The sequence below is a fragment of the Sphaerodactylus townsendi genome, linkage group LG10, assembly GCF_021028975.2.
Source record: "Sphaerodactylus townsendi isolate TG3544 linkage group LG10, MPM_Stown_v2.3, whole genome shotgun sequence".
NCBI lineage: Eukaryota > Metazoa > Chordata > Lepidosauria > Squamata > Sphaerodactylidae > Sphaerodactylus > Sphaerodactylus townsendi.
Window position 1 is genome coordinate 82,268,650 of NC_059434.1, and position 25,943 is coordinate 82,294,592.

Consider the following 25,943-nt stretch of genomic DNA (forward strand, 5'->3'; position numbering starts at 1 on the left):
CTTCTTCTCAGGAAATTTATCATAAATCTGACAAATATCCACCAATTCCAGCAATGGATCACTGTAAAAATGATTGGCATGTGCAATGTGCACAGAAGGAGGAGGAGGAGGAGGAGGAGGAGGAGGAGGAGGAGGGGGAGGAGGGGGAAGAGGAGTTTGGATTTATACACCACCTTTCTCTACTGTAGGGAGACTCAAGGTACCTTATGTGCCCCTTTACCTTCCTCTCACCATAACAGACACTTTGTGAGGTAGGTAGGGCTGAGAGAGTTCCAAAGAACTAGCCTAAGGTCACCCATCAGGCATGTAGTAGTGCGGAAACAATCTGGTTCACCAGATAAGCCTCTGCCACTCAGGTGGAGGACTGGAATCAAACCAGTTCTCCAGATTAGAGAGATGCTTGTTGTCTGATTCTCAGTCTCTCTGTTGTTCAAGGAAAGCTGAGAATTCTGCCAGTCTGATGTTTCCTGAGGTTTTAGGATCTTTATAATATATTTATGTGTTGGACTTAGATTCTTATGTATGTTTCATGCTTGTGTGTATGTAGGTATTTATTCATTATAGCACACCTTTCACTCTAGCACTTTACTAAATAGCGCTTTGCTCTTGATTTGTGCTCATTTAATATTTAAAGCCATCGGGGTAGAACTCCAGTCGCCATTTTAAGCAACCAGGAAACCCTGGACATCATAAAACGATGGAATAGAATCATAGAGTTGGAAAGGGCCATACAGGCCATCTAGTCCAACTCCCTGCTCAGTGCAGGATCAACCTAGAGCAGTGGTGGTGAACCTTTGGCACTCCAGATGTTATGGACTACAATCCCCATCAGCCCCTGCCAGCATGGCAAATTGGCCATGCTGGAAGGGGCTGATGGGAATTGTAGTCCATAACATCTGGAGTGCCAAAGGTTAGCCACCACAGACCTAGAGCATCCCAGGCCAGTGTTTTTCTGCTTGAAGACTGCCAGAGAAGGGGATCTCACCAGATGGCTGATTCCATTATTGCACAACTCTTAGTGTACACTTCCCCTCCCACACCCCACCAATATCCAGTCAGAGCCCTTCTGCCCATAATTTTAGCCCACGGTTGCAAGTCTGATCTTCTGCCGTCAACACATTACACCTGTGCTGTGCTGGTGTAATGTGCTGGTGTAATGTTAAACTATTTATTATATACTTATTATATAATTACTGCACTACTTTTTTCATCATTCCTATTACCCATCTCCTCCCACTTATGACTGTATGACTATAGCCTGTGCTGACATTTTATTTTATTTTATTTTATTTTATGATTTTACATTTTATGTTTTCATTACTACTGATTGTTTCCTGATTGCTTACTAGACCTATATGACAATCATTAAGTGCTGTACCTTATGATTCTTGACAAATGTATTTTTCTTTTATGTACACTGAGAGCATATGCACCGGAGACAAATTCCTTGTGTGTCCAATCACACTTGGCCAATAAAGATTCTATTCTATTCTATTCTATTCTATTCTATTCTATTCTATTCTATTCTATTCTATTCTATTCTGTGCTTCGCCGCTTGCACTGGCTATCAACTGAATTCCGAATTGTTTTCAAGGTGTTGGTGTTAACCTTCAAGGCCTTGCACGGCCTGGGACCTCCGTACCTGTGGGACCGTCTTACCCCATATGTCCCGAATCGGTCTCTGCACTCGGCAGAGGCCAACCTACTGGGTATCCCTGGCCCCTCAATGATGCGGCTGACCTCCACCCGGGCCAGAGCCTTTACAGCTCTGGCCCCGGCCTGGTGGAATGCTCTTCCGCCAGCTGTCCGGGCTCTGTGGGATCTTAATGAGTTCCGTAGGGCCTGTAAGACTGAGCTGTTCCGCTGGGCCTTTGGGGAGACTAGCCGCTGATGGGCCCCCACTCCTTATAACATCAAATGGATCCTACCGCCCTTCCCTTTGGGTTTTTAAGGGAATTGATAGTAGGCGCCATCTTTTATGTGATCTTAAGAATGCTGCATTTTAATGGGGTAGGGTTTATATTTATTAGAGGCTGTATTAACTGATATTTAATGGATTTTAATCTGATATATGTGCTCTATTTTACATGTTGTTCACCACCCTGAGCCCTCCGGGGGACGGCGGTATATAAACCTAATTAATAATGATGATGATGATGATGATGATGATGATGATGATGATGATGATGATGATGATGATGATGATGATGATGATGATGATGATGATGATGATGATGATAACGACGACGACAACAACAACAACAACAATAACAATAATAACAACAATAACAACAATAACAACAATAACAATAATAACAATAAGAAGAAGAACAGCTCCCTGACCTCCTCTAAGTGACAGCCCTTCAAATACTTTAAGAGAGCAATCATATCCCCCCTCAATCTCATCCAGACTAAACATTCCCAAATCCCTCAGCCTTTCCTCATAGGACCTGGTCCCATGAGACCAGAACCTTGATCGAATGCAAATTTGATCTTTTGCCATTTCCTGTGAGTGACAACTGCTCAGACTTGATACTTTCTAATGCTTCGCTTCAGTGGTCCAGCATTTGCTTGACATGTGAAAGATTCTGGGTTCAACCACTATTGGCACCTAGTTTTGGGACACAAAACGCATTTACCTCTTTATCAGAAGAGATGTTTCCTTCGTAAGACCTCAGGCATGCTGAATAATAGGTTTTTTTCGGGCAAAAGTTCCAGACACGCAACTGTAGATGTTGTGTTGTGTCAATAATTCAGAGCTCAAGGAGCAAGCCGCCTGCCCAGGGCCCCTTTTTCTCAGTTGCCGCTGCAGTGGTAGGAATTTGAAACAGTTCTCACACCTCAAGCAATTTGTTCTCCTTTTCCTGAAGTCCCCTCTCGAGTGCCTCGACGTGTTCTTTCAGGCGCTTGCTAATAGAGACAAAAGCAAACGACTGGCTGGCATGAGACCAGCATCCGGCCAGGACATCCACAAGGCTGCCTCGGCTCTGTTTTCCTTCAAAGGTTTGCCACCTGCCAAGATGGGCAGACCACTTCATTACTTGTTTGCTGTTTCCTTTCCCGGGCTTCTGACTGTCTCCGAACTCTCTCAGCCCTACCTGCCTCACAAGGCGTCTGTTGTGAGGAGGGGAAGAAGAAGAGTTTGGATTTATAACCCCCCCTTTCTCTCCTGTAAGGAGACTCAAGGTGGCTTGCAAGTGCCTTTCCCTTCTTCTCCCCACAACAGACGCCTTGTGAGGCAGATGGGGCTGAGTGAGTTCTGAGAGAACTGTGACTAGCCCAAGGCCACCCAGCAGGAATGTAGAAGAAGAAGAAGAGTTTGGATTTATATCCCCCCCTTTCTCTCCTGCAGGAGACTCAAAGGGGCTTACAATCTCCTTGCCCTTCCCCTCTCACAACAAACACCCTGTGAGGTAGGTGGGGTTGAGAGAGCTCCGAGAAGCTGTGACTAGCCCAAGGTCACCCAGCTGGCATGTGTGGGAGTGCACAGGCTAATCTGAATTCCCCGGATAAGCCTCCACAGCTCAGGCGGCAGAGCTGAGAATCAAACCCGGTTCCTCCAGATCAGATACACAAGCTCTTAACCTCCTACACCACTGCTGCTGTAGAGTGAGGAGACACATCTGGTTCACCAGATAAGCCTCTGCCACTCAGGTGGAGGAGTGAGGAATCAAACCCGGTTCTCCAGATTACATTCCACCTGCTCTTAACCACTACACCACGCTGGCTCTCAAGGGAAGGGAAGGAGTTTGTCAGCTGCTTTGAGACTCATTATGGTCAAGAAAAGCAGGGTATAAATCTAAATTCCTCTGCCATCTCTTCCGCCGCTGCCGCCGCCTTCTGCTTTCTCAGTGTTTGCTCCACAAAATCCCTTCTTTAATATTTGAGAGAGGTCGGGGATCGAACCGGCAACCTTCTGCATGCAAAGCATGTTCTCTCCCACTGAAGTGCAGCCCCTCCCTGAGAAATCCTTATAATCTCACCAAGAGATCTTGGAGAGCCGGTTCCTTTTGAAATCGCCAGGCAGTTCAACCGAGCCGCACAATGGAATGTTAAAAATTATAATGAGTTTTTGCCTCCCATTCAAAAGGAGCTCTTTATTCTTTGATCCCACACCGGGGGGGGGGGGTGAAAAAAAAGGAATTTATCCACAGCAACAGAGTTTCCAAGCTGGGTCAGGCTCACCCCTGGCAACCGGATAAATGTGGATGAACACGATGCCTGCGCATTATCATCTAATTTAATGTGTAGCTCTAGGGCCAACGTGACAATATAATTATGTGCCATTTAGGCCCGTGAGTGAGCATTTTCAAAGCCTAGCCCCCCCCCCCCCAATGTGCATGGAGTAAGTGAGATTTGGTCCTCTCACCCTCCAGTTCAAATAGCAATGGTACGCAAGAACATCAAACGGTGGGTGGATTATTTTTTTTTCCCTAACAAAAGCCCAATCAAATGCAATTAGCAAAGGAGAGTCCTTATGGCAATTCCAAGCGGAAACCCAGCTCCCCTTTTTGAAAGGATTGGCCAGGAAAAGGGAAAAGAGGAAAAGAGAAGTCTTCAAAGGCAGTGAAAACTTTGTGGTACCTTCTGGGGTGCCAAACGCGAGCCTATCGGTTCTGTGCATTGGTGCCCTCTTGTGGTAAGACAGGGGTAGTGAAAAGGACCTTCAAGTCACGGCTAACTCAGGGCAACTCCATAAGGTTTTCAAGGCAAGAGACCTTCAGAGGTGGTTTGCCACCGCTTACCTCTGTGAAGCAACCTCAGACATCCTTGGTGGTTTCTCGTCCAAGTACTAACTACAATCCAACCTTCTGACCTCCCAAGAACTGGTGAGATTGGGCCAGTTTGAGCCATCAGTCATGGCCAACCCCAAACTTGAGGATCACTGAAAACCATAATGCTTGCGAATAAAAGACCCAGAAACGTCTTGGCGGAGCAGAGTTGGAGACAAGCAGCCGGCCTCTCCAGTTTGCAGTATTCATGAATGATAAAAGAACCTCGCCGTAGTTCAAGTGAGTTCATGCATTCACTGTTTTCCCTTTGCAGAGACGAAGAAGGCAGTTACCTGGCAGTTTTTCCTTGTCGAAGGGCGTATTCCGATTCAGTAGGCTGCCGCCGCTGACAATTAAAATTTAAACTCTTTGAAGAATTCTCTTCCACCCTTGGAAGGAGGGAAAACACACACGGCAAGGCACTCCATTTCAAAGCCATCCCTGTTCGTGGTTGTCCTCTCACCCCAGCAGTGGAAGAAACCCTATCTTTTCATCTGGAAGTCACACCTTCCCTACTTAATCCACAGGGGAAGTAATTAAATTTAATAAGAGGCTGTTCTTCTAAACAAAGACATTTCTCTCTTCTTTTGGCCAAACACCAGGGGAGGGGGAGGGGCCCAGAGTGTCCTCCGCCAAAGACAGGAGGGATTGTTCGGAGATATTCTCCTGTCCATTGGAGCCCCCTCTCTTACAAAAATGTTTTTAGGTCTTCTGCTTTCCAATTATGTTTTTCAAAAAAAATTCACAGAGGAGCCTGCAAGCCGGGAATTGTTCGGACAACCTACGTTCATTTAACCAGTCTCACGAAAGAAAACAGGTTTTAAAAAATGCTCTGTAAGCGCACAAGGAGAATTAACAAAATGTTCTTGGGATGGCTATTGGTTGATTCTGATTTTTTTGAAGAAGAAGAAGGAGGAGGAGGAGGAGGAGGAGGCGAAGAAGAAGAAGAAGAAGAAGAAGAAGAAGAAGAAGAAGAAGAAGAAGAAGAAGAAGAAGAAGAAGAAGAAGAAGAAGAAGAAGAAGAAGAGTTTGGATTTATATCCCCCCTTTCTCTCCTGTAGGAGACTCAAAGGGGCTTACAATCTCCTTGCCCTTCCCCCCTCACAACAAACACCTGTGAGGTGGGTGGGGCTGAGAGAGCTCCGAGGAGCTGTGACTAGCCCAAGGTCACCCAGCTGGCATGTGTGGGAGTGTACAGGCTAAAGGCAAAATGCAACTTGAGTTGGGAGGTTCCAGATAGCCCATGCTGTGTGATAATGGCAGTGATGAACTAGGAGCAGAGAGATCCAAGTACAAACCCCCATGCAGGGTCAAAAATCACTGAGTGACCCTCAGGGCCGGAGCGAGGGGAAACTGCACCCGGGGCACGTGTGTGCCCCACACCCCTGCCACGCCCATCCATGCCTTTGCACCAGCGCTCCCCCGGTGCATCACGCTCCCTGCCACCCCCTTGGCGCTACGCCACTGGTGACCATGAAAAAGCTATTCTGCCTCAGCCTGACATACCACACATGGTTGTTGTGTGGTTAAAAAGGGAAGAATCAGTTATGATGCACTGAGCTGCAGATAAAAAATATGAGCCCAACCCATCCCAGGAGAAACATCTGATGAACATTTGAGTGTTTCCACCAGACAATTAAATGCACATTCCCAAATTCAGCAAACAAGACGGTGGAAAGTAAATTACATGGCCATCAAACGCACTGTAGCTGTGTTTGATTCGCATGCACGCACCTGTTTAAACCCTTGTTACGTCTGGATTTCAAAAACGGGACTGACTCGTAGGAACACAACTAGAGACGGCAGAAAAAGAAGAGGTGCTGCACCGAAAAAAGCTGACACTATAACTCCAAAGCAGGGTGGAAAACCCGCATACAGGGAGAAATAAAAGGTTTTGTTACAGTGTTATGACAGCTGTAATGGCAAAGAAATAATGTTGTGCATCGGGAAAGAAGACACTTCTCGTTACAAACAGCTACCATCAGTCTGGGGGAAAACAGACACGGGATCTTGGAGAAGGGAGGGAGGTTCAAAAGGGTTTTGCACTATTCAGCTTCTTCTCCCCCCACCAAACAGAAAAATGAGGTCTGATTCAAGTTGCAAAACCTGTGCCTATTTCAGAGCAATCCCCTGCTGATAGTGGCATGTAAGGCAGATGGATTTTAGCCTGGCCTTCTCCCTGACACAATAGGGCCGTTTCCGCATGCCCCAATTATCATGGGATGGGCAAATGAAATATCCTGGTTCGTGCAAGTTTTCCTCATGGTTCCCGGTGCTAAAGCGGGCCTTCCCCGGTGTTGCCCCGCAATCTTTCTCTGAGCCGGGGATTTTCAAATATCACCAAATTGGCAATTCTTTTCAAATATCCCAGGGTGACCGCGCTTCCGTACAAACAACCACTGGAGCAGAACTGTTTTATTTTTTCCCACCCTGCTGCTCTGGATCTACCAATCAAGAGGATGTCCGTGCATGCAGGGATGCGCTTGCACCCGTCAATGCTCTTTGAGGAGATGCATCCATAAGTGTAGATAAATGTGAAATCAATCAATCAATCAATCAATCAATCAATCAATCACTCAATCTGCCACTTGAACAGAACAAACCTGGAGCAGCAGTGGCGTGGGAGGTTAAGAGGTCGTGTATCTAATCTGGAGGAACCTGGTTTGATTCTCCGCTCTGCCGCCTGAGCTGTGGAGGCTTAACTGGGGAATTCAGATTAGCCTGGACACTCCCACACATGCCATCTGGGTGACCTTGGGCTAGTCACAGCTTCTCGGAGCTCTCTCAGCCACACCTACCTCACAGGGTGTTTGTTGTGAGGGGGGAAGGGCAAGGAGATTGTAAGCCCCTTTGAGTCTCCTGCAGGAGAGAAAGGTGGGATATAAATCCAAACTCTTCTCTTATGCTATCATGGGCTATGCTAGAACATAGTAGCAGAATATCACGGCAAACTAGTGGGAAACAAAATCCAAATGGTCCATTTTGGAGGTTCTCTATGACTCAAGGGTCCCGCGAAGAGGAAAAAATGAACTGATTTCCTCCTTCCCTTTCTTTTTTCCCCACCTCATCATATTTGAAATAATTTACATATCTGGATGTGATACATTTTTAATTCATTAAGGTAGATAGCTGGGTACTGTAGCCGGCCAATCCACTGATTAGTTGTGCTCATTTGCATTTTTCCAATTATTAGTAAGAAAACCATTGGGACACACAAGCAAAATTAGTTGTATTTAAAAAATTCTGAATTTTAATGTGGCCTACAAATGTTATCTTGCAAATGCTATCAGTGTAGCATGCGGCAAACATACTGAGAGCTACGGACAGCTGAGCGTAAGAACTATTTTGATCTCTGGAACCAGAGATTAATATCTTAGAATTGCTTGGCTACTAGACTTGCTGTGCAAAAAAAAAAAAAATAACTGAATAAATGAAAAATACAAAATAAGTACCCCTCCAATATTCCAAATATTTCTAAAGCAAGTTCACATCAGACACACATTTGCATTCAGAAAGATATATTTCTTTAACTGAATGATTTAATTGCTTTAGCCAATGTAATTTTTAAACAATAAAATTTAAAAATGAAATCACATCTCATTTTGCATGCATGAAGCTCTCTTTTTAATATAAGTAGATATTTAATTTATGATAACTTGGAGGGGAAATGAGGCACAAATGCAATCATAAAAGATAATTAAACACGCCTTAAAATTTTAGTTCAGTCCTGTGAATTATCTTACTGAAAAGAGAGTCCTTGAAGAATAGATATTGTTCCACCCAAGTCTGTAGTGTACAATAATTGCTCCTAACAGGTAAGTCTAATTATATTAATTTTAAGTCAGACAGGTTGATATATAAATTTGTATAGTTAAAACATGGCTGTGTGAATTATTCTACATAAGGGCATAAAGCAGTGTTTCCCAACCTTTTCGAAGTCAGGGTACCCTTGACCTCACTCTTCATATCTCACGGTACCCCTGCTGCCACCCTCCATCTTCCCCTCCCATTGCCTCTGCTTGCCACACACCCCACCTTCCCCTCCCAGGGTGAAGGGAAGCACTGGGGGTGGGGGGGGGCTGCTGACCTTGTGGCAGGCCCTGCCCCATGGGTCAGCTCCATGTCCTTGCTGGCGCCGGTGGGAGACACCACAAAAATGAGGGGGGGCAGTAGTGTTGCCGCGGTACCCCTGGGACATGCTCACGGCACCCCAGGGTACCACGGAACCCTGGTTGAGAATGGCTGGCATAAAGTATCCTCAAACTGTGTGAAAAGGGAGGGAAAAAAAGATGTTGGATGCATAGATTAGATGTGGCTATAGTGGTGACAATCAGCACGGGACCAAAATAAACTCAATCTTATTTTTGGCTGCCGTGGGCTTCCTGGGCTGTGTGGCTGTGGTCTGGTATTTTTTTACTCTTCCCATTTCACCCACATCTATGGCTGGCATTGTCAGAAGCACGTCATGATGAGATTCCTCTGAGGATGCCAAACACAGAAGCAGGCAAAACGTGAGGAGGAGGAGGAGAAGAGTTTGGATTTACACCCAGTTCTCCAGATCAGAATCTCTCTTAACCACTGCTCTTAACCACTTCGCCATGCTGGTGAGGAGCAAAATCGGGGCAGACCACAGCAACACAGCCTGGAAAACCCACAACAGCCAGTTGATTCCAGGCGTGAAAGCCTTGAACATTATGACCTTATTTTTCTTTCTTTACACCTCTTCCATAAATAATGACACTAGAGTCAATTAGGCTCGTAATTGTGACAGGGGGCAGGGCATGTGGTAATAGCTCCAGAGGCAGGGAGCATGCGTGACCCTAGGCTAGCCGGGCAGCTGAGCCTCAACACCCGGCAATGTCGTGCAACACGCACGGGTTGGGGTTTTTGTTTCGCTTATTGTCGCTGCCCTGGGCAGTTTGGGCAGAGGAGCGCATCCCTGGGGGGGGGGGCAAGCTTGCGTGCCGGACCTCCCCGCGTAGGGGGTTCTCCATAAGAGGCTTGGGGTAGGGCGGGCCCAAGGCACATGCCGGGGAGGCCTCTGCAGGGGAGCCCGACACCCTCGCAATTTGGGGGCCACAAGGAGGGCAGATGCCCCCTGGCCCAGAACCTCTCTGTCCTACCCAATAAGAATTGGGGTTGTCACCGGGGGCAGCCAGGGGGGCTGACCGGCTCCTAACGATGTGCTCCTCTTGCTCACCCAGCTACTGTCCAATAATAATAATTAAGGGCTGCGGCCCAATTTAATCCAAGCCGTGTCCTGTGATTATTACAAAGCATCTGCACATCTGGCCGCAATATCAAAACTCAAGTTTACCCAGTTGTAGAGCATCTGCTTGGCCCACAAAAGGTCCCTGCTTCAATCCCCTGCACCTCCTGCTAAAAGGACCCAGTAGGAGATGATGGGAAAGACCTGATACATTGGAAAGGTGTTGTCAGTCTGAGCAGACGATGGTGACCTTGGTAGACCAATGGTCTAATTCTGTATGAGGCAAGTCTAAGGACAGATGCTGTGGCTCAGTGGCCGAGTATCTCCTTGGCCTGTGGAGGGTCCCAGGTTCAGCCCCCAACCAGAACCTTTATGTGTCCCATAATATTCCCTCCAGCTCTCCCTCCAGCTGTCAGGGCCCTGTGGGATCTTAGCGAGTTCCGCAGGGCCTGTAAGACTGAGCTGTTCCGCCGGGCCTTTGGGGAGGCCAGCCGCTGATGGCCCCCTGTAACATCTGTAACATCAGTGGATCCTGCCGCCCCCCCCCCCTTCTTCTGGTTTTTAAGGGATTGATAGTAGGTGCCATCTATGATGCTGGTTTTAGTATGCTGCATTTTAATGGGGTGGGCTTATTTTATTTTATATAGAGCCAATTTAATTAATATCGAATGGATTTTAGTCTTTGGTTATGTGCTCTATTTCTGTTTTGTTGTTCACCGCCCTGAGCCCTTCGGGGGAGGGCGGTATATAAGTTCAATCAATCAATCAATCAATCAAAATAAATAAATATTGATGAGCAACTGGTTGGCCGCTGTATGAGACAGGATGCAGGACAAGATGGATTACTAGTCTGATCCAGCAGGCGTCTTCTTATGTCTGATGTCCTTATCAGGGGAAGAGAGAGAGAGAGATACAATCCTGAGAAGGCTAATACGAATATGCTGAAGAAAGAATCAAGCTTCCAAGTTTCCTGGAGATGCTAGGGGTATTTAAGTGTTGCATTAAGAAAAAAAAAACTTTTTAAAGTTATGTTTCCTGAGGTACTTTTATTGTCTAAAATAGTATCACCGTCCTTTCCCCATATTTGCAGCCTGCCCGGCATCTGTTGAAAGCTTTGCAGCCGTCTCTTCTCGACAGACAGATGTCTTCTGGAATCTTTCCCACCATTAGGGACAGCAAAAAGGAACCAGTGATAGTCAGGATCTGTTCGCCTCTCCCTTCCACCTTGCAGATTTTGTGACAGATGCGTGGAAGGAAAGACTGTACGGAACGGGTTCCTATCATGCTGGAAGGCAGCCAGTCCCTAACAGTGTGGCTCGGATTAGAAAAGCGGGCAACATCGCTCACAGAGCACATTTCCACTTCAAGGGCTGGGAGTTGTGCTGTCAGTGCTGCATGTCAGAAGAATCAGTGTTAACAATCTGGGACAAGAGTCTGTAGCGTGATGCCTGTGGGTGCCCAACCTGCGCCAACCAGTTGTTTTTAGAAAGTGGGTGTGGTTTAGAGGGCTCTTGCTCTGCAGGACGTCTGATTGGTCAGTGGAGGTCAAGTTGCCTGTGCAGATTAAAACGATGTTATGTCAATGGCAGCTTTCACCACAGAATTGGTTTTGTTCTCTGCCAATCCTGTTTCCCATTTTTTTAAATTACCCCTCTTGTTTCCTGCACTTGGTTTTCTTTCATATCATTGGCTCCGCCTCCTGCAGCAACCATTTTGTGGTTGCGTTAACCCACCGGATCCGAACCCCTGATTTGGAACACAGGCCATTTACGTAATGTGGATTCTAGAATTCTGTGATTCCAGAATTCTGTCTGAGCCTGGATTGCAGCTGACATCTCATATGTACATATGTGTGTGTGTATGTGTGTACACACACACACACACACACACACACACACACACACACACTCAGAGGGAGATCTATCTATCTATCTATCTATCTATCTATCTATCTATCTATCTATCTATCTATCTATCTATCTATCTATCTATCTATCTATCTATCTATCTATCTATCTATCTATCTATCTATCTATCTATCTATCTATCTATCGGTATAGCTTTGATCTGATCTTTTGACCCGTCCCTGTGCAATTTAGCATCAGGAAAAAAAGCAAACATAGACTTTGAGGACAAAAATAGAGAGATGGAACTCTGTAGCCAGTTTCACGGCTGATGGTCATTGGCTAAGCTCCATGGAAATCCATATGGCTGCTGGGCTGACTGTAATGTATTTTCCCTGGTTGGATGCCACAAACAAGCTTGTTCCGATTAAGGGCTCATCAAAATGAATCTGGTGGCATGGATTCCGACTTTGGGATTTGATTTAGAGCAGGATGAAGCTGTGAGTCACCTTCCCCCAAACCCGCTTGAAATTGAATTTGCAGGGCTAAATTCTGGATCCCAACAGAACTGCAAGGAACAGGGGAATCTCCACTTTGCCGCCCTGAACTACAATCCCTTAAGCCCTAGTTATAAGTTACATAATTTTGGGCAGAGTGGCCCTTTGTAAATCAGACTCTTAACTGTTGAGATGATAAACCTTGTAGCGATGTTTAGTTTGGGTATGTTTAATTTGGTGAAGAGAAGGTTAAGAGATGACATTATAGCCATGTTCAGATATTTGAAGGGATGTCATGTTGGTGAGGGAGCAAGCTTGTTTTCTGCTGCTCCAGAGACTAGGTGTGATTCTGTATGATGGGGGTTGGATTCGATGGCCCTTGTGGTCTCTTCCAATTCTATGATTCTAAGATTCACAGACCAGCACTACACATTCTAAAGATGGCAACCACAAGTTTAAAAGTCCGAAATAGCCCAATGTTCCTCTCTCACCCACAATAAATAAATAAAACAGATGGCAGGGGGAGAGAGAGAGAGAGGAGAGAGAGAGAGAGAGAGAGAGAGGGTCAAATTGGGAGGCCAGCAAGATGGAACAATACCAGAGTTGCCTCAACAAAAGGTTTGGCAGAACAGCTCCTTTCTGCAGGCCCTGCGGAACTGACTAAGATGCTGCGGGACCCTGATGTCAACTGGTAGAGAGTTCTGCCATGTCGGAGCTAGGGATGAAAATGCCCTGGCTCTGGTTGAAGCGAGCCAGATGACTTTGAGGCCAGGGAATACCAGCAAGCTAGTACCAGAGGAACAAAACACCCATTGGGGGCAGTAAAAGAAGAAGACTAGTTTGGATTTATATCCCCAGTTTCTCTCCTGCAAGGAAACTCAAAGGGGCTTAAATGCCCTTCCCCCCTCACAACAAACACCCTGTGAGGTAGGTGGGGCTGAGAGAGTGTCAGGATATTGAAAATTGCAAGGTGGTCATATGCTGGTCTAGAATGACTGGAATGTAACAGTCAGCAGAATTGTAAAGGTTGGAGCCTCTCTGTCTGGGTCTGCAGTGATTGGCATGTAACAGTCAGCAGAATTGTAAAGGTCGGAGCCTCTCTGTCTGGGTCTGCAGTGATTGGCATGTAACAGTCAGCAGAAGTGAAAAGGTCACAGGCCAGGATGATTAGATCATCTAGCTAATGATTTGCTGGACAAAACTATATAAGAAGACTGCATACCCAATTCAGTACCTCTCCTTCACCTTCAGGTTCGGGCTCAGATTGTTGTCAGAGTAGAGAGTGGATAGTTATTGTTATTTTTGTTCCTTTGAAACAAGAGATAAAGTATTCCTGTTGGAACTAAATCTACTGTCTGAGTGTTTCTTTTTCTTATACTGCAAGCAGTTACCTCCTGTTCTAGCAAGGGTGAGTTGGCACCCTGGTCCTTCAGCTGTGCACTAGGCCAACAATTTGGTTATGGTGATGTCCTAACCACTGGAAGCTAGAGAGTGTCGAGGGCAGTGTGACACGATGACATCCACCATGTCCAGTTTGCCTTTTGAGCGGCTGACTGCAGGGAACTACTCAGCATGGAGTGTGAAAATGCAGAGCTTTCTCATCATTGAAGATTTATGGGCTGTAGTCAGGGCCGAACCAGAGCACAGCAGCAGAGCAGAGGGCAGTCACCAGAGCCAAGCGTCCATAATGTTGGCAGCTGTGGAAAACTCCCAGCTCATCTATCTACGAGGCTGCTGAGAAGGCTTCTGACTGCTGGAAGGTGTTGAAGGACCTGTACCAGACGCAGACTGCTGGTTCCAAGGTAATCTTGACCAGACGTTTATACAATTTGAAGCTGAAGGAGGTGAAAACAGCCAACCATGTCCAACAGCTGCATTACACACTATTAAATTGAGCTGGAAGACAGAGGCATGACTTTCACTGAACAGCATAGGGCCTATATTGTACTATCTTCCCTAGATGACAGCTGGGACAATTTGTCTACCTATAGTATGCAGAGCATAAGGAAGATGATTTGACTCTAGACTATGTGACTGCAAGACTTCTGGAGCTCAGAAACAAAGAGAGTTTTGCCTTGAAGCCACAGCCAGAGAAGCCTGCTGTTTCCAGAGGCAAAGTGAAACCAGCTTTCCCTAGACTGTCCAAGGTCATATGCAGTTCGGCGTTGTTTCGTTGTGGCTCTACTAATCATCTTCTCGAGAATGCCCACTGAAGGGGGGGAGAAGAAGGGGCCAGCTAAAGGACAGCGGGGGAAGAGGGAAAGAAAGGAGCACTACTTGGCGGCATTGCTGAGAGTGATGTCCAGAGAAACCAACCCATCTGGCTCTTGGACTCTGCCTGCTCAGAGCATGTCGTAAATGCTCATCACCTATTGACTGAGGGAGTCCAAAGGCAAGTGTAGAAGCATGTCAGCTTGGCGATGGATCACCTGCTATATTCTTTAGCTGCAAAGGAACTGCCTACATACCATGCCTAGGTAAAAGTTGCAAAATGTGTTGTGTGTTCCTGGACTGGATTTTTTGTTTGTTGGCGTCCCAAGTTTAGCTGAACAAGGGTACAAAACTATATTTGATAGACAGAGGTTGTACAGTATGGCAGAATGACATAGAGTGTGCAAAAGGTACTCTCTCAGACAAAATGTATGTTATGACTGATAAAGGGCAAAATGAAAATGTAATGAATGTTTCAAGTCTAGCTAATAAGCCTATGCATGATGATTGTGTGCACTATCTTCACAGAGTCCTAGGACATGCAAGTTTTGCCACCATCAAGCAGTTGCTTAAAGTATATGTGATTTGAGTGTAAAAGCCTTGCAAAGCATTCCTAGACTGTTCAGTCTGTAGTGGGGTTAAGGTGAAATCCTATCCAATCCCCAAAAGAGCTACAGACAAATGGAAAGACTCATTTGAACTAGTCCACATACAGACTTAGCTGGTCCTTTCAATCAAAGCGAAGTACGCGATATATATATTTCTGCTGATTGATGATTATAGCAGATATTCTTACTGCTTGCTGTTGAAATCAGGATGAAGCCTTTACAAGGTTTAAGGAATGGGTCTCAATATTAGTTGAGCGGGAGTTCCCTCACAAGGTGGCTTGCCTGCAATCTGACAGAGGCGGTGAGTTCATGGGGACAAATTCCAAACATGGCTGACACAGAAAGGTATTAGCCACAGGAGAACAAATCCGTTCAGCCCGGCTGAAATGCGTGGCTGAGAGGAGACTAGGCATTCTTCAAACAATGCGGGTTGCATGATAAATGATGCCAAAGGTTCCATTCCATTTCTGGGAGAGGCTGTCTTAGCTGCCACACATGTAATAAACAGGTTGTGGAGTTCAAAGTATCAATGAAACACCATTTTTCAGAATGTTTGGCAAAAGGCCTTCCCTGAAACACCTTAGAATATTTGGGAGTTTTGCTAACGTCCTCTCCCATTCCCAGACAGTTGTATGGAAAAGGACAAAAGAAATGGCAGAACTGCGTTTTGTAGGATATCGCCAGAATACCAAGGCTATAGATTTTCATTGGGTCATGGAAGAATTGCTATCTCCGTTGCCAACTTTGAAAAGCATGCGGTTTGGGAACATGTGCATCAAAACTCTGAAGTGTTCTTACCACCAGTAAGCCATGACACAGTACCTAGTGACAGCACACATCCTCCTGTTCAAGGTCACACATCTGCTCGAGCCTTAAGCAACAACAGAACAGTGATAGTGATCAGGAAGGAAGCCAGGAGAGGAGGGCTGAGAGCAGAGCTGGAGAAATAAGCTATACCACGCCAGATCAGAAAGAGCAAATAAAGGCATACCACCAAAAGGTTTATGGTACAAGAGTGAGAGTGTGCCAATTAGGGACAGAACCACAAGGTTTCCATGATATGTTGAAATGTCCACCTGAGGAACAGGAAAAAATGGAATCAGGCTATGGACAATGAGTTTGAATCCTTGGTGAACTTAAAAGTGTTTAACATTGTTGAAGTAAACCTACTGATAAGCCCGATCATATAGGTGCAAGATGGGTATAGTAAACCTATGCCCGATGGGACTTGCAAATATAAAGCAAAGATTAGTGCAAGGCTTCTCTCAAACAAAAGTTTGACAGTTATGATCAGACTTATGCACCCACTGCAAAGGCAGAATCCATGAGATTAGTGATTGCTCTGGCTGAGCAAAGAGACTTTAAAATAGAGAGCACTTTGATTTTGAAACAGCTTATTTAAATGCAGATTTGCAAGAGACCATATACATGAAGCAAGCACCAGGTTATGAGCATGAACAAAGTTGATAAAGAGTTTATAAGCTCAACAAAGCTTTATGCGGGCTGAAACAGTCAGCCAGATGTTGGAACAGGTGCATACACAAAGCATTATGTGAAATGAAATTTGACCAAAGTGTGGCGATGCCTGTATATATACCAGAGGTACTGGTGATGAATGTATCATTTTGATGATTTATGTTGATGATCTCTGTGTGGTTGCAAAACAGACAGCAAATCAAACAACTTTACACTGAGTTGAGTAAACACTTTAAGCTGAAGACTTGGGGTATCTAAAACAATACCTGGGTATTCAAGTCAGTAAATCTGAAGAAGGGGATGTGTTTCTGACACAAAAAAACAAAGATAGAGGTGTCATACAAAAAGTAGTCTGCAAGATGCCAAAGTGTAGCACAAACCCCAATGGTGGCTGATTTTTGTAAGCAAGATCAACAACAAAGCATTTGAAGGGCAAGACCTATCGTTCCTTAATTGGCAGCCTGCTGCACATTGCTAACTGGACAAGACCAGACATAGCTTTGCTGTAGGTTTATTAAGTAGAACAGTTGCAAAACCTACTGAGAAAAGGCCTTGAGGGGCTAAAAGAGTAATTCGTTACTTGAAGGGAACTGCTAACTATGGTTTACACTTTTCTAACCAAAACAACAAGGACTTAGTGGTGTATCGCGGACGAAGCTCATTTGCAGAGGACTCAGGGTGTAAGTCAGTGAGTGGTTATTATATGCAATATGGCCGTCATCTGATTTGTTGGAGATCTCGAGCAACAACGGTTGCCACTTCAACTGCTGAGGCAGAGTATCTTGGCTCTTAATATAGGGCATGCAATGAGCTACAATGGGTTATGCAGTTGCTAAAGACCTGGGTGAGAAAATGTGAACAACCTATAACAGTTTTGAAGACTCACAGACATGTATAGCCATGGCAGAGAGCAGCAAAGTCGTACTAAACATGTGGGTGTGAAAGTCCAAAATGTAAAACAAGTAATACAGTGAAATGTGATTAAGTTGCAGTACTGTGAATCACCTGCAAGCATAGCGACATCTTAACAAAGCCATTACCAATACAAAACATAATGACTTGGTGTTTTGGTTTGGGTTTAGCAGATGTACAATTTAGCAAGGACTCTGTACAAAGTGAGTGAAATAAAGTAACTCTGTGTACTGACTATGTACTAACTATGTAATGAGTGTAAATAATGTGAATGACTTTTGTTTGTAATTATTTTGTTTGTAAATATTATGTAATGAGGCAACATTCCAACCAGATATGAGAAGGGGTGTCAGGATATTGAAAATTGCAAGGTGGTCATATGCTGGTCTAGAATGACTGGAATGTAACAGTCAGCAGAATTGTAAAGGTCGGAGCCTCTCTGTCTGGGTCTGCAGTGATTGGCATGTAACAGTCAGCAGAATTGTAAAGGTCGGAGCCTCTCTGTCTGGGTCTGCAGTGATTGGCATGTAACAGTCAGCAGAAGTGAAAAGGTCACAGGCCAGGATGATTAGATCATCTAGCTAATGATTTGCTGGACAAAACTATATAAGAAGACTGCATACCCAATTCAGTACCTCTCCTTCACCTTCAGGTTCGGGCTCAGATTGTTGTCAGAGTAGAGAGTGGATAGTTATTGTTATTTTTGTTCCTTTGAGAAACAAGAGATAAAGTATTCCTGTTGGAACTAAATCTACTGTCTGAGTGTTTCTTTTTCTTATACTGCAAGCAGTTACCTCCTGTTCTAGCAAGGGTGAGTTGGCACCTAGTCCTTCTGCTGTGCACTAGGCCAACAGAGAGCTCCAAAGAACTGTGACTAGCCCAAGTGACCCAGCTGGCATGTGTTGGAGTGCACAAGCTAATCTGGTTCCCTAGATAAGCCTCCACAGCTTAAGTGGCAGAGCGGGGAATCAAACCTGGTTCTCCAGATTAGAGTGCACCTGCTCTTAACCACTATATCACGCTGGCTCTTGTATAGGGAGATTGAACCTGGGACCTTTTTTGCAAAGCAGATGCTGTGCCCCTAAGCCACGGCCTTTCTCTGCCCTACCTGATATCTGCAAGTCAAAAATTCAAGACCTGTCATAGCCTAGAATCCCAACAGACAGCTGCCTTCTCTGATTTCCCCTGTTCTTTGGACACATCTAATAATAGGGGGCAACCCTGCCTCGCCCTCACTAGCAAAATAGGCCATAATCACTGAGCTCTGACACAATATATAGGCACAGCCGTTCTTTGCTCCCCCCATAACAGAAGACGAGACCCCAAGCAAAGTCGATAACAAGATTTCAGCAAATGAGAGGAGCAAGTTTTCTGCTCGCCCTGGGGGCTAAAATTCTCACACCACGCTTCTTGGCCTTTCCACGTTTAAGCTTTGACATCCTGACAGCTTTAATAGGTACCCAAGAGGCAAAACACAAGTAAAAATAAAAAAAAGGCAAAGCAAAATCTTTGCTGTCTGTCTTGTCTTTATAAACAGGCTGAAAGATATGAGGAAGAATCCAGCGGTAATAAGAGGACCCAGAAAGGATTTTTAAAAGAGAGCACGCTTTGTATGCTGTTTGAAACATGAACTGAGCTTAAATCATGCAAAGTCAGTGAGAAATAACCTCCCCTTCACACAGACACCTTTTTACAGTTGAAGCTCAAAGTATAAGAGAGGTATGACATTATTGAGCTACACTAGACCTCAGTGAAAGCTCTACTATTTTTTTTACTGCACCAATTCATTTCTCAGTTCATTCTTTTGTTCACCAAGGGCATTTCTTCTTAACACCGTCGATGAAGCAGAAATCCTCTCCTAACCACAAATCCTGTATGTTTCCTTTACTGACACTGTATAGTTCTTCCATTGCTTATAACCAGTAATGGGATTCAAATAATTTAACAACCGGTTGTTTACAAGCACCATTTTAACAACCGGTTCTGCCAAAGCGGTGCGAACCTGCTGAATCCCACCACTGTTTATAACCACTCCTCATACGGAGGGCCCAGAAACTTAATGAGATAACTGGTTGTGGTGGGATTTCCGGGCCATGGTCTAGTACAGTGGTGGCGAACCTTTGGCACTCCAGATGTTATGGACTACAATTCCCATCAGCCCCTGCTAGCATGGCCAACTGACCATGCTGGCAGGGGCTGATGGGAATTGTAGTCCATAACATCTGGAGTGCCAAAGGTTCGCCACCACGGGTCTAGTAACAGCTGGAAAACCCACCACAACCAGTTGAATCCGGCCGAGAAAGCATTCGACAATACATTAATGAGATAAACTGGCTTAATTGGGAATTCTTCATGTTAACAAAAGCCATAGCTCAAGATGCAATGTTCTCTTTGGAATCCATAGACATGCCTTCTTAACCATCAAGCAGCACAAAGGCAGACATTCTATTGCTTTTCGACAAATGTGGCAATGCCGAATTTTCGTGGCCTTTCATCAGAGATAAGCAAACTCTAGAGGAGATATTTTGGGTCCTGGTTGAGCTAGTATTCATCAGTCTGCCATAGAAAGAGTCGCCTTTCTGTCTGAAATTATTCCCCAATTTTCCCTGGAAGTCAGCTGTGTGTCTTTCCTGCAGATTGCAGCCGCTTAAGCTATTATAATACGGCTGGAAAGAACCTGCCTCTCTTCTCTTTGAATTCCTTTAGGGAAGGCAACAACTCTTCAAACAGATGTGGTTGGTCCATCTAGAACAGCCCACCACATAAACAGACTCTTATTCTTCTTCCCTCAAAAGGTGCGATAGAAAAAAAAACACTTCACAACCTCTTTCTTGATAAATAAAAACACACGGTTGGCTTTGCGCTGTGTATTTTTTTGCTATTGTTGGTTGCTTGTCTGAATTCTATTGCTGCACTTCTTTGTGTAAGCTGTTTCAAGTTCCCCCCGGGGGGGGGGAGAAAAGTGGAGTAGAAATGGTCAAATAAATGTTAGAGAAGCTAGGAAATATAAATTAAATTATTAATTTTGCTAGCAGCAATAAAACGGTGATGGAAAATTGTAGAGGGGGGAGGGGAAGGGCAATTATCTTCCACGCAGTCCGATTAAGAAGAATTCAGATACCCATATATTTGCATTAGGAGTGTTTTTTTTTCACACCACAGCTTTGCTTGCCTGAAATATTCAACACCTGTCAAATATTATGGGATACAAGCCTGTCAACAAAGATCAAACTCCCCATGAGATGAACACCATGGGTCTGTCCTGGAAACAGAAATACATCTTTGGTTATGTCATAATTTATCATTACCATCATCAGTAGGATCTATTCATAAAAATGCATTTGAGGAGGTCAAACCGTGAACAGCTACATATATCAATGGAACAGTCAGGTCTGCGCTGACCAAAGAAAGAGGATAACTGTGAAAGGTGTCACATCCATTCTAACTTAAGGGCTGGCAACTGTTAGGAATATCTAGAAGCCACATATGGTTCCTGCCACAGTCAGTTGCAGGGACATATCGTCCAGGGGGACATATGGTCCCAAATGCCCCTGGGCTGCCACCATTTAGCCACGTGGTGGGTGGAAAATCGCCCCACACCCCTCCTCCTCCCCCAGGTCCATACACTGACATCTATAATGTGATAGTGACTTTGAGATGACCTGGTGGAAAAAGCACACATTGTTTGGTCGTAGTGGGGGTGGGAGCCACCCATGGGAGGGGGTGCCCAGAAAGGTAAGATTTTGCACCGGGCTACATTTTTCCTAGATGCAGTTGCCACGGCCAGTTGCTGCCAGCACAAATGGGCAAGAAGAATCAGTGGATGTAGAACCCTAGAAATCATAACCTATAGAATTAACACATGCACACAGGAATGTACTGGGAATGTGTGGCCATAAGCAAGGGCAAAAAAACCTATTAACATCATGAAAACATCGGGCTTCTTTCAAAATTCCTCAACCGTTTGTTGAAGGGGGAGGCTTCCAAACTTGCCAAGGAGGTTGACGGTCTCTGCAAAATCACAAACCGTAGCTGAGGGTGGGTGGCAATCTAGGCATCTTGGAGGTAACCTCTCAAAAGTTGAGAGAAACTGTCATGCCCCTGCCCATCCCAAAAGTCCTCAGACCTTTGGCTCCAGCAGCATCCTCCACCTCCCAATCAAAAACTCACTTTGGGTGAAGACTGTGGGCAATATTTCTCGTGGCGCTGGATTGAAATCAGTCGCCCGCCTGGCTTCTCGTAACTGTGAGGGTGTCTTATCTTTCCTTTCACTTCTGGGCAATCAACCAGATAGAAAGGAATACTTTAAAAATGGGCTCAGGCACATGGTAATCTAATGATCACCTAATGGTGGAAAGTGTTGCCGTCACTCTTGGGAACTGTAGTCCATGAATATCTGGAGGGCCAGAGGGTTCTACTGTAGGGTTCTCAAGGCGGGAGATAAACAGAGTCCATGAACATCTGGAGGGCCAGAGGGTTCTACCGTAGGGTTCCCAAGGCAGGAGATAAACAGAGTCCATGAACATCTGGAGGGCCGGAGGGTGCTACCGTAGGGTTCTCAAGGCAGGAGATAAACCCAGGTGGTCTGCCCTTCCTCTCCTCTGCATGGCAATCCTGAGCTTCTTTGGTGGTCTCCCATCCAAGCACTAATCAGGCCCAACTCAGCTTAGTTTCCAAACTCTGATCAGATCGGGCTAGTCTGGGCCATTTAGGTTGCTGAGGATCACCCATGGAAAGACAAATATGTGGGGACTTGCATAGATCTTTGACTTCCCTTAGAAAATTTTAGGTAATTCCTCTTTTGGGCTCAGGAATTAGAAATCCCTGGGGTTTGGAAGCCAGGGGGGAAGAGATGTACTACTCAGCCATGTTAATGACTTCCCTCCAGCTAAATTTTCATGGTCTTTCATCAGAGATAAACAAATCCAATAGGAGATGTTTTGGGTCCCGGTGAAGATAGAATTCATTGGTTCACTTCTTTAATAGACTCTCCCTCCTCTAACTCAGGGGTTCCCAACTTTTTTGAGCCTGTGGGCACATATGGAATTCTGGCATGGCTTCTGGATAGGGCAACAAAATGGCTGCCACAAAATGGCTACCTTGAGGGGTGGAGTCAGCCAGAAACTGATGACCGCAGTTTCTGTTCAGTAACACAACGTAGATCTGTATGTTGTGGTGGAGGCGGCTGCTGAAGCAATAAAAACTGCACAGCCAATCAAATCTCCATTAGTCAATCAAAAACCTTGGTGGCCAAAAGCCTTACCTGAGCCCGAAGACTTCCTAAAATGCTGGACAGGTGCCAGAAATTGTTTCAGAGGGCCCCAGGGAGATCACACAGATATCATGTTGGGGAACCCTGCTCTAGCCTCCTCTAAGAGATGGCCAAAATAGCTGTCGGCAACATTGCACCAGTGTTTAGCTTGTTATTCCCCAAGGATGGACAGTTACTGGCCAATGTCTCTGCATTTTTGGCACTGTTCCTACCCAGAACCCCTCTGCCCCCCCGAATCTCCTCCTCCCCATAACCCAAACCGCTTAAAACTAGCACAAACAACGTATACAGTTTAGAAACAAGATTACTCACCATGGAAGAGTCACCGCCTCCGTTTGCAAGCGTAGCTCCCTCAGCACAGGTAGGTAGGTGGGTAGAAAGTTGACTAGCCCTGCCCCCATCTATGACATCACACTCTACCTCATAAAAGGTAGTGAAAGTGCTCTGAACTCCAGTCTGATTTCCGAGAGATACAGAAAAGAGAGAGTGAGAGAGAGAGCAAGAGAAATATGGTGCCCTAATGAGGGGGGGGGGGAGAGTGGGACCAGGGGTGAGTGGGTACGTGTGCGGGGGCGGGGAAACGTGTGCTGAAAGAGCTAGGCTCAGCAAGGTAATCAGGGACTCTGCGGCGATGAGTAGCCCTGTGGAGTTATTCCTCGGTCTCGCTCCCTTAGCACAGGTAAAGCCAGGCTTCAAGACAGCTTGCCGGAAGGCTGAGTTATGGAATCTACTTTGGAATTAGTGGAGCTAACAGCTGACTGGCAGTGAACTGAAAAGACGGTGGGAAGGGAGTGGGCCAGGGGACACACTGGAGCAAAGGTGGTCCATCTTTGTGGCCAATAGACCACAAATAAGTCCAAAATATGAGATAATGGGACACATTATATAGTGTGGATGTGGGCTTTGTCCTCCTCCCAAGGCCTGAGCGGGATTATGTCAGAGAAAAAGGCAGCCGTGAAGTTCCACAGAGGCAAGGTGGGGCCAAGTCTATGGGCGGGCCTTCATACTGACTAAAAAGTGTCCCTTATCACTGATTTTATACCACTTATCTCACTTTGGTTACCCGTATATTAGATATTAGCAGGACTCTTGCAGAACCTTAAAGGCTAGCAAGTGCTACCTCCAGTAGAAGCTCCAGTAGGGCCTAGGGCTCACTTCGTCAAGTGAATGTGGTGAATATCACTAGATGTATGTAGACATAGAAATCTGAGACATGGAAGCTGCTAACCTGTGCTGAGAAGGGGAAGCGAACAACATACTTTCATTTACAAAACACACCCAAAGCATTCAGGAGAAGTGAATGATAGAGTGGTGACCTCTACTTTTCGTTGAGCACTCAGGTTCAGGAACACATTACTTGAACAAAAGTATATTTTCCCTAAAAAAGGGTAGCTTGCAAATGTTTTTTTTAAAAAAAATTACATTGCATTATAGTATTATACCCTGCAAGCAGTTTTCATTATATTTTACGGATAGAACCCAAGTCTGTTGTGTTAAGTGCCATCAAGTCACTTGTGACTCATGCTTGTGGATTAAAGACCCTCCAAAATGTCCTGTCATTAACAGCCTTGCTCTTGTCTTGTGAACTGAAGGCCATGACTTCCTTTAGAGCAGGGGTCTTCAAACTATGGCCCTCCAGATGTTCATGGACTACAATTCCCATCAACCTCTGCCAGCATGGCCAAGTGGTAGAGCTCATGGGAATTGTAGTCTATGAACATCTGGAGGGCCATAGTTTGAAGACCCCTGTTTTAGAGAGTCAACACATCTCATTTTGGGTCTTCCTCTTGCTGCCTTCAAGCTTTCCTAGAGTGATTGTCTTTTCCAGAGACTCCAGTCTTCTCATAATGTGGCCAAGTTAAGATATCATCAGTTGTCATTTTAGCTTCTAGGGGGAGTTCAGGCTTGATTTGATTTAGAACCGCCTTACTTGTCTTTTTTGGCTGTCCACAGTACCCATAAAACTCTCCCCCAATACCAAATTTCAGATGTGTTCCTGTCATCTTTCTTCACTGTCCGAATGTCACACCCATGCATAGTAACAGGGAATACTATGACAGGGTTTTTTAAAATGTAATCCATGATATAAAGTGTTGGTTGAAGGACAATCAAGAAACTCTACCTTCTATCTAACTCTACTCGGCTAATATTTATATTGTCCACAGATTTTATTTCATTCTATATTCAGTCTTGTTATTTGGATGCTGACTAGATCTGAATTAGCCAAGGAACTCTTGCTCAGTCTTTTGAAATGTAGCCAAATCTCTCTCGACAGCTGTAGGATTATTTGGAATAACTTAATTATCTACTCTTTGAATGTCCCCATTAGCATCTATCTCTATTTATATATTTTTACTAATAGGATTTTAATTATTGCATTATCTCTATTCCAGATAGAATTTAGCATTTTTACTGTATAGTTGTTTTTTTTAATGTATCTTAATTATCATGAGGAGTAACAGTAAGAGTAAACCAAAAGCAAATCTGTGGAACTTCCACAGAAAGCAATGGTATGTATCAGTTATATTACAGAAGTGTTTAAAATTAAATTGAGAGCTCAGCCAATCAACAGTCCCTCAGGGGATGATTCAAAATATGTATATCTTCCTAGTGAAATATGGGTTGCTTGGACTCTTAGAAATACAGTGGGTCTATAGGACCCCAATGTTAAAGTAGGGGGCCACACACTACAAATTAGGAAGCTCAGCTTGGCTCCAAAAGAATACCATAAGTGGGATGGATCCTACCACTCCAATGATCACAGTTTATTCATTTATTTGCTTTTTTATTGCAATGTTTCTTCTCCATCTTTCACTTTGGCTCAAGTTTGAGGTCATCCTACACCAGTGATGGCGAACCTTTTTGAGACCGAGTGCCCAAATTGCAATCCAAAACCCACTTATTTATCACAAAGTGCCAACACGGCAATTTAACCTGAATACTGAGGTTTTAGTTTAGAAAAAATGGTTGGCTCCGAGGCGCACATTACTCAGGAGTAAGCTTGGTGAAGCAACAGTGCAACACTTCGAATGGGTGAATCACTACCCTAGGAGGGTTTACTCAGAAGCAAGCCCCATTGCCAGCAACTGAGCTTACTCCCAGGTAAAGGATCGTGCCCAGACTAGCCTAGATGTGTGTGTGG

The 25,943-nt window shown here is 45.0% G+C and overlaps 1 protein-coding gene across 1 annotated transcript in view; it reads right to left on the reverse strand.

The window, feature by feature from the left end:
* Positions 1-6,801: 6,801 nt before the first annotated feature.
* The window catches only part of CTNNA2 (catenin alpha 2), a 542,314-nt gene continuing 523,172 nt past the window's right edge, over positions 6,802-25,943 (reverse strand). Inside the window, exons 16-17 of the mRNA XM_048508766.1 lie at positions 23,114-23,257; positions 6,802-6,825 (exon numbers count right to left, since the gene is read on the reverse strand). Coding sequence (XP_048364723.1) covers positions 6,802-6,825; positions 23,114-23,257 — 168 coding nt within the window. The remainder of the gene's footprint in view (positions 6,826-23,113; positions 23,258-25,943) is intronic.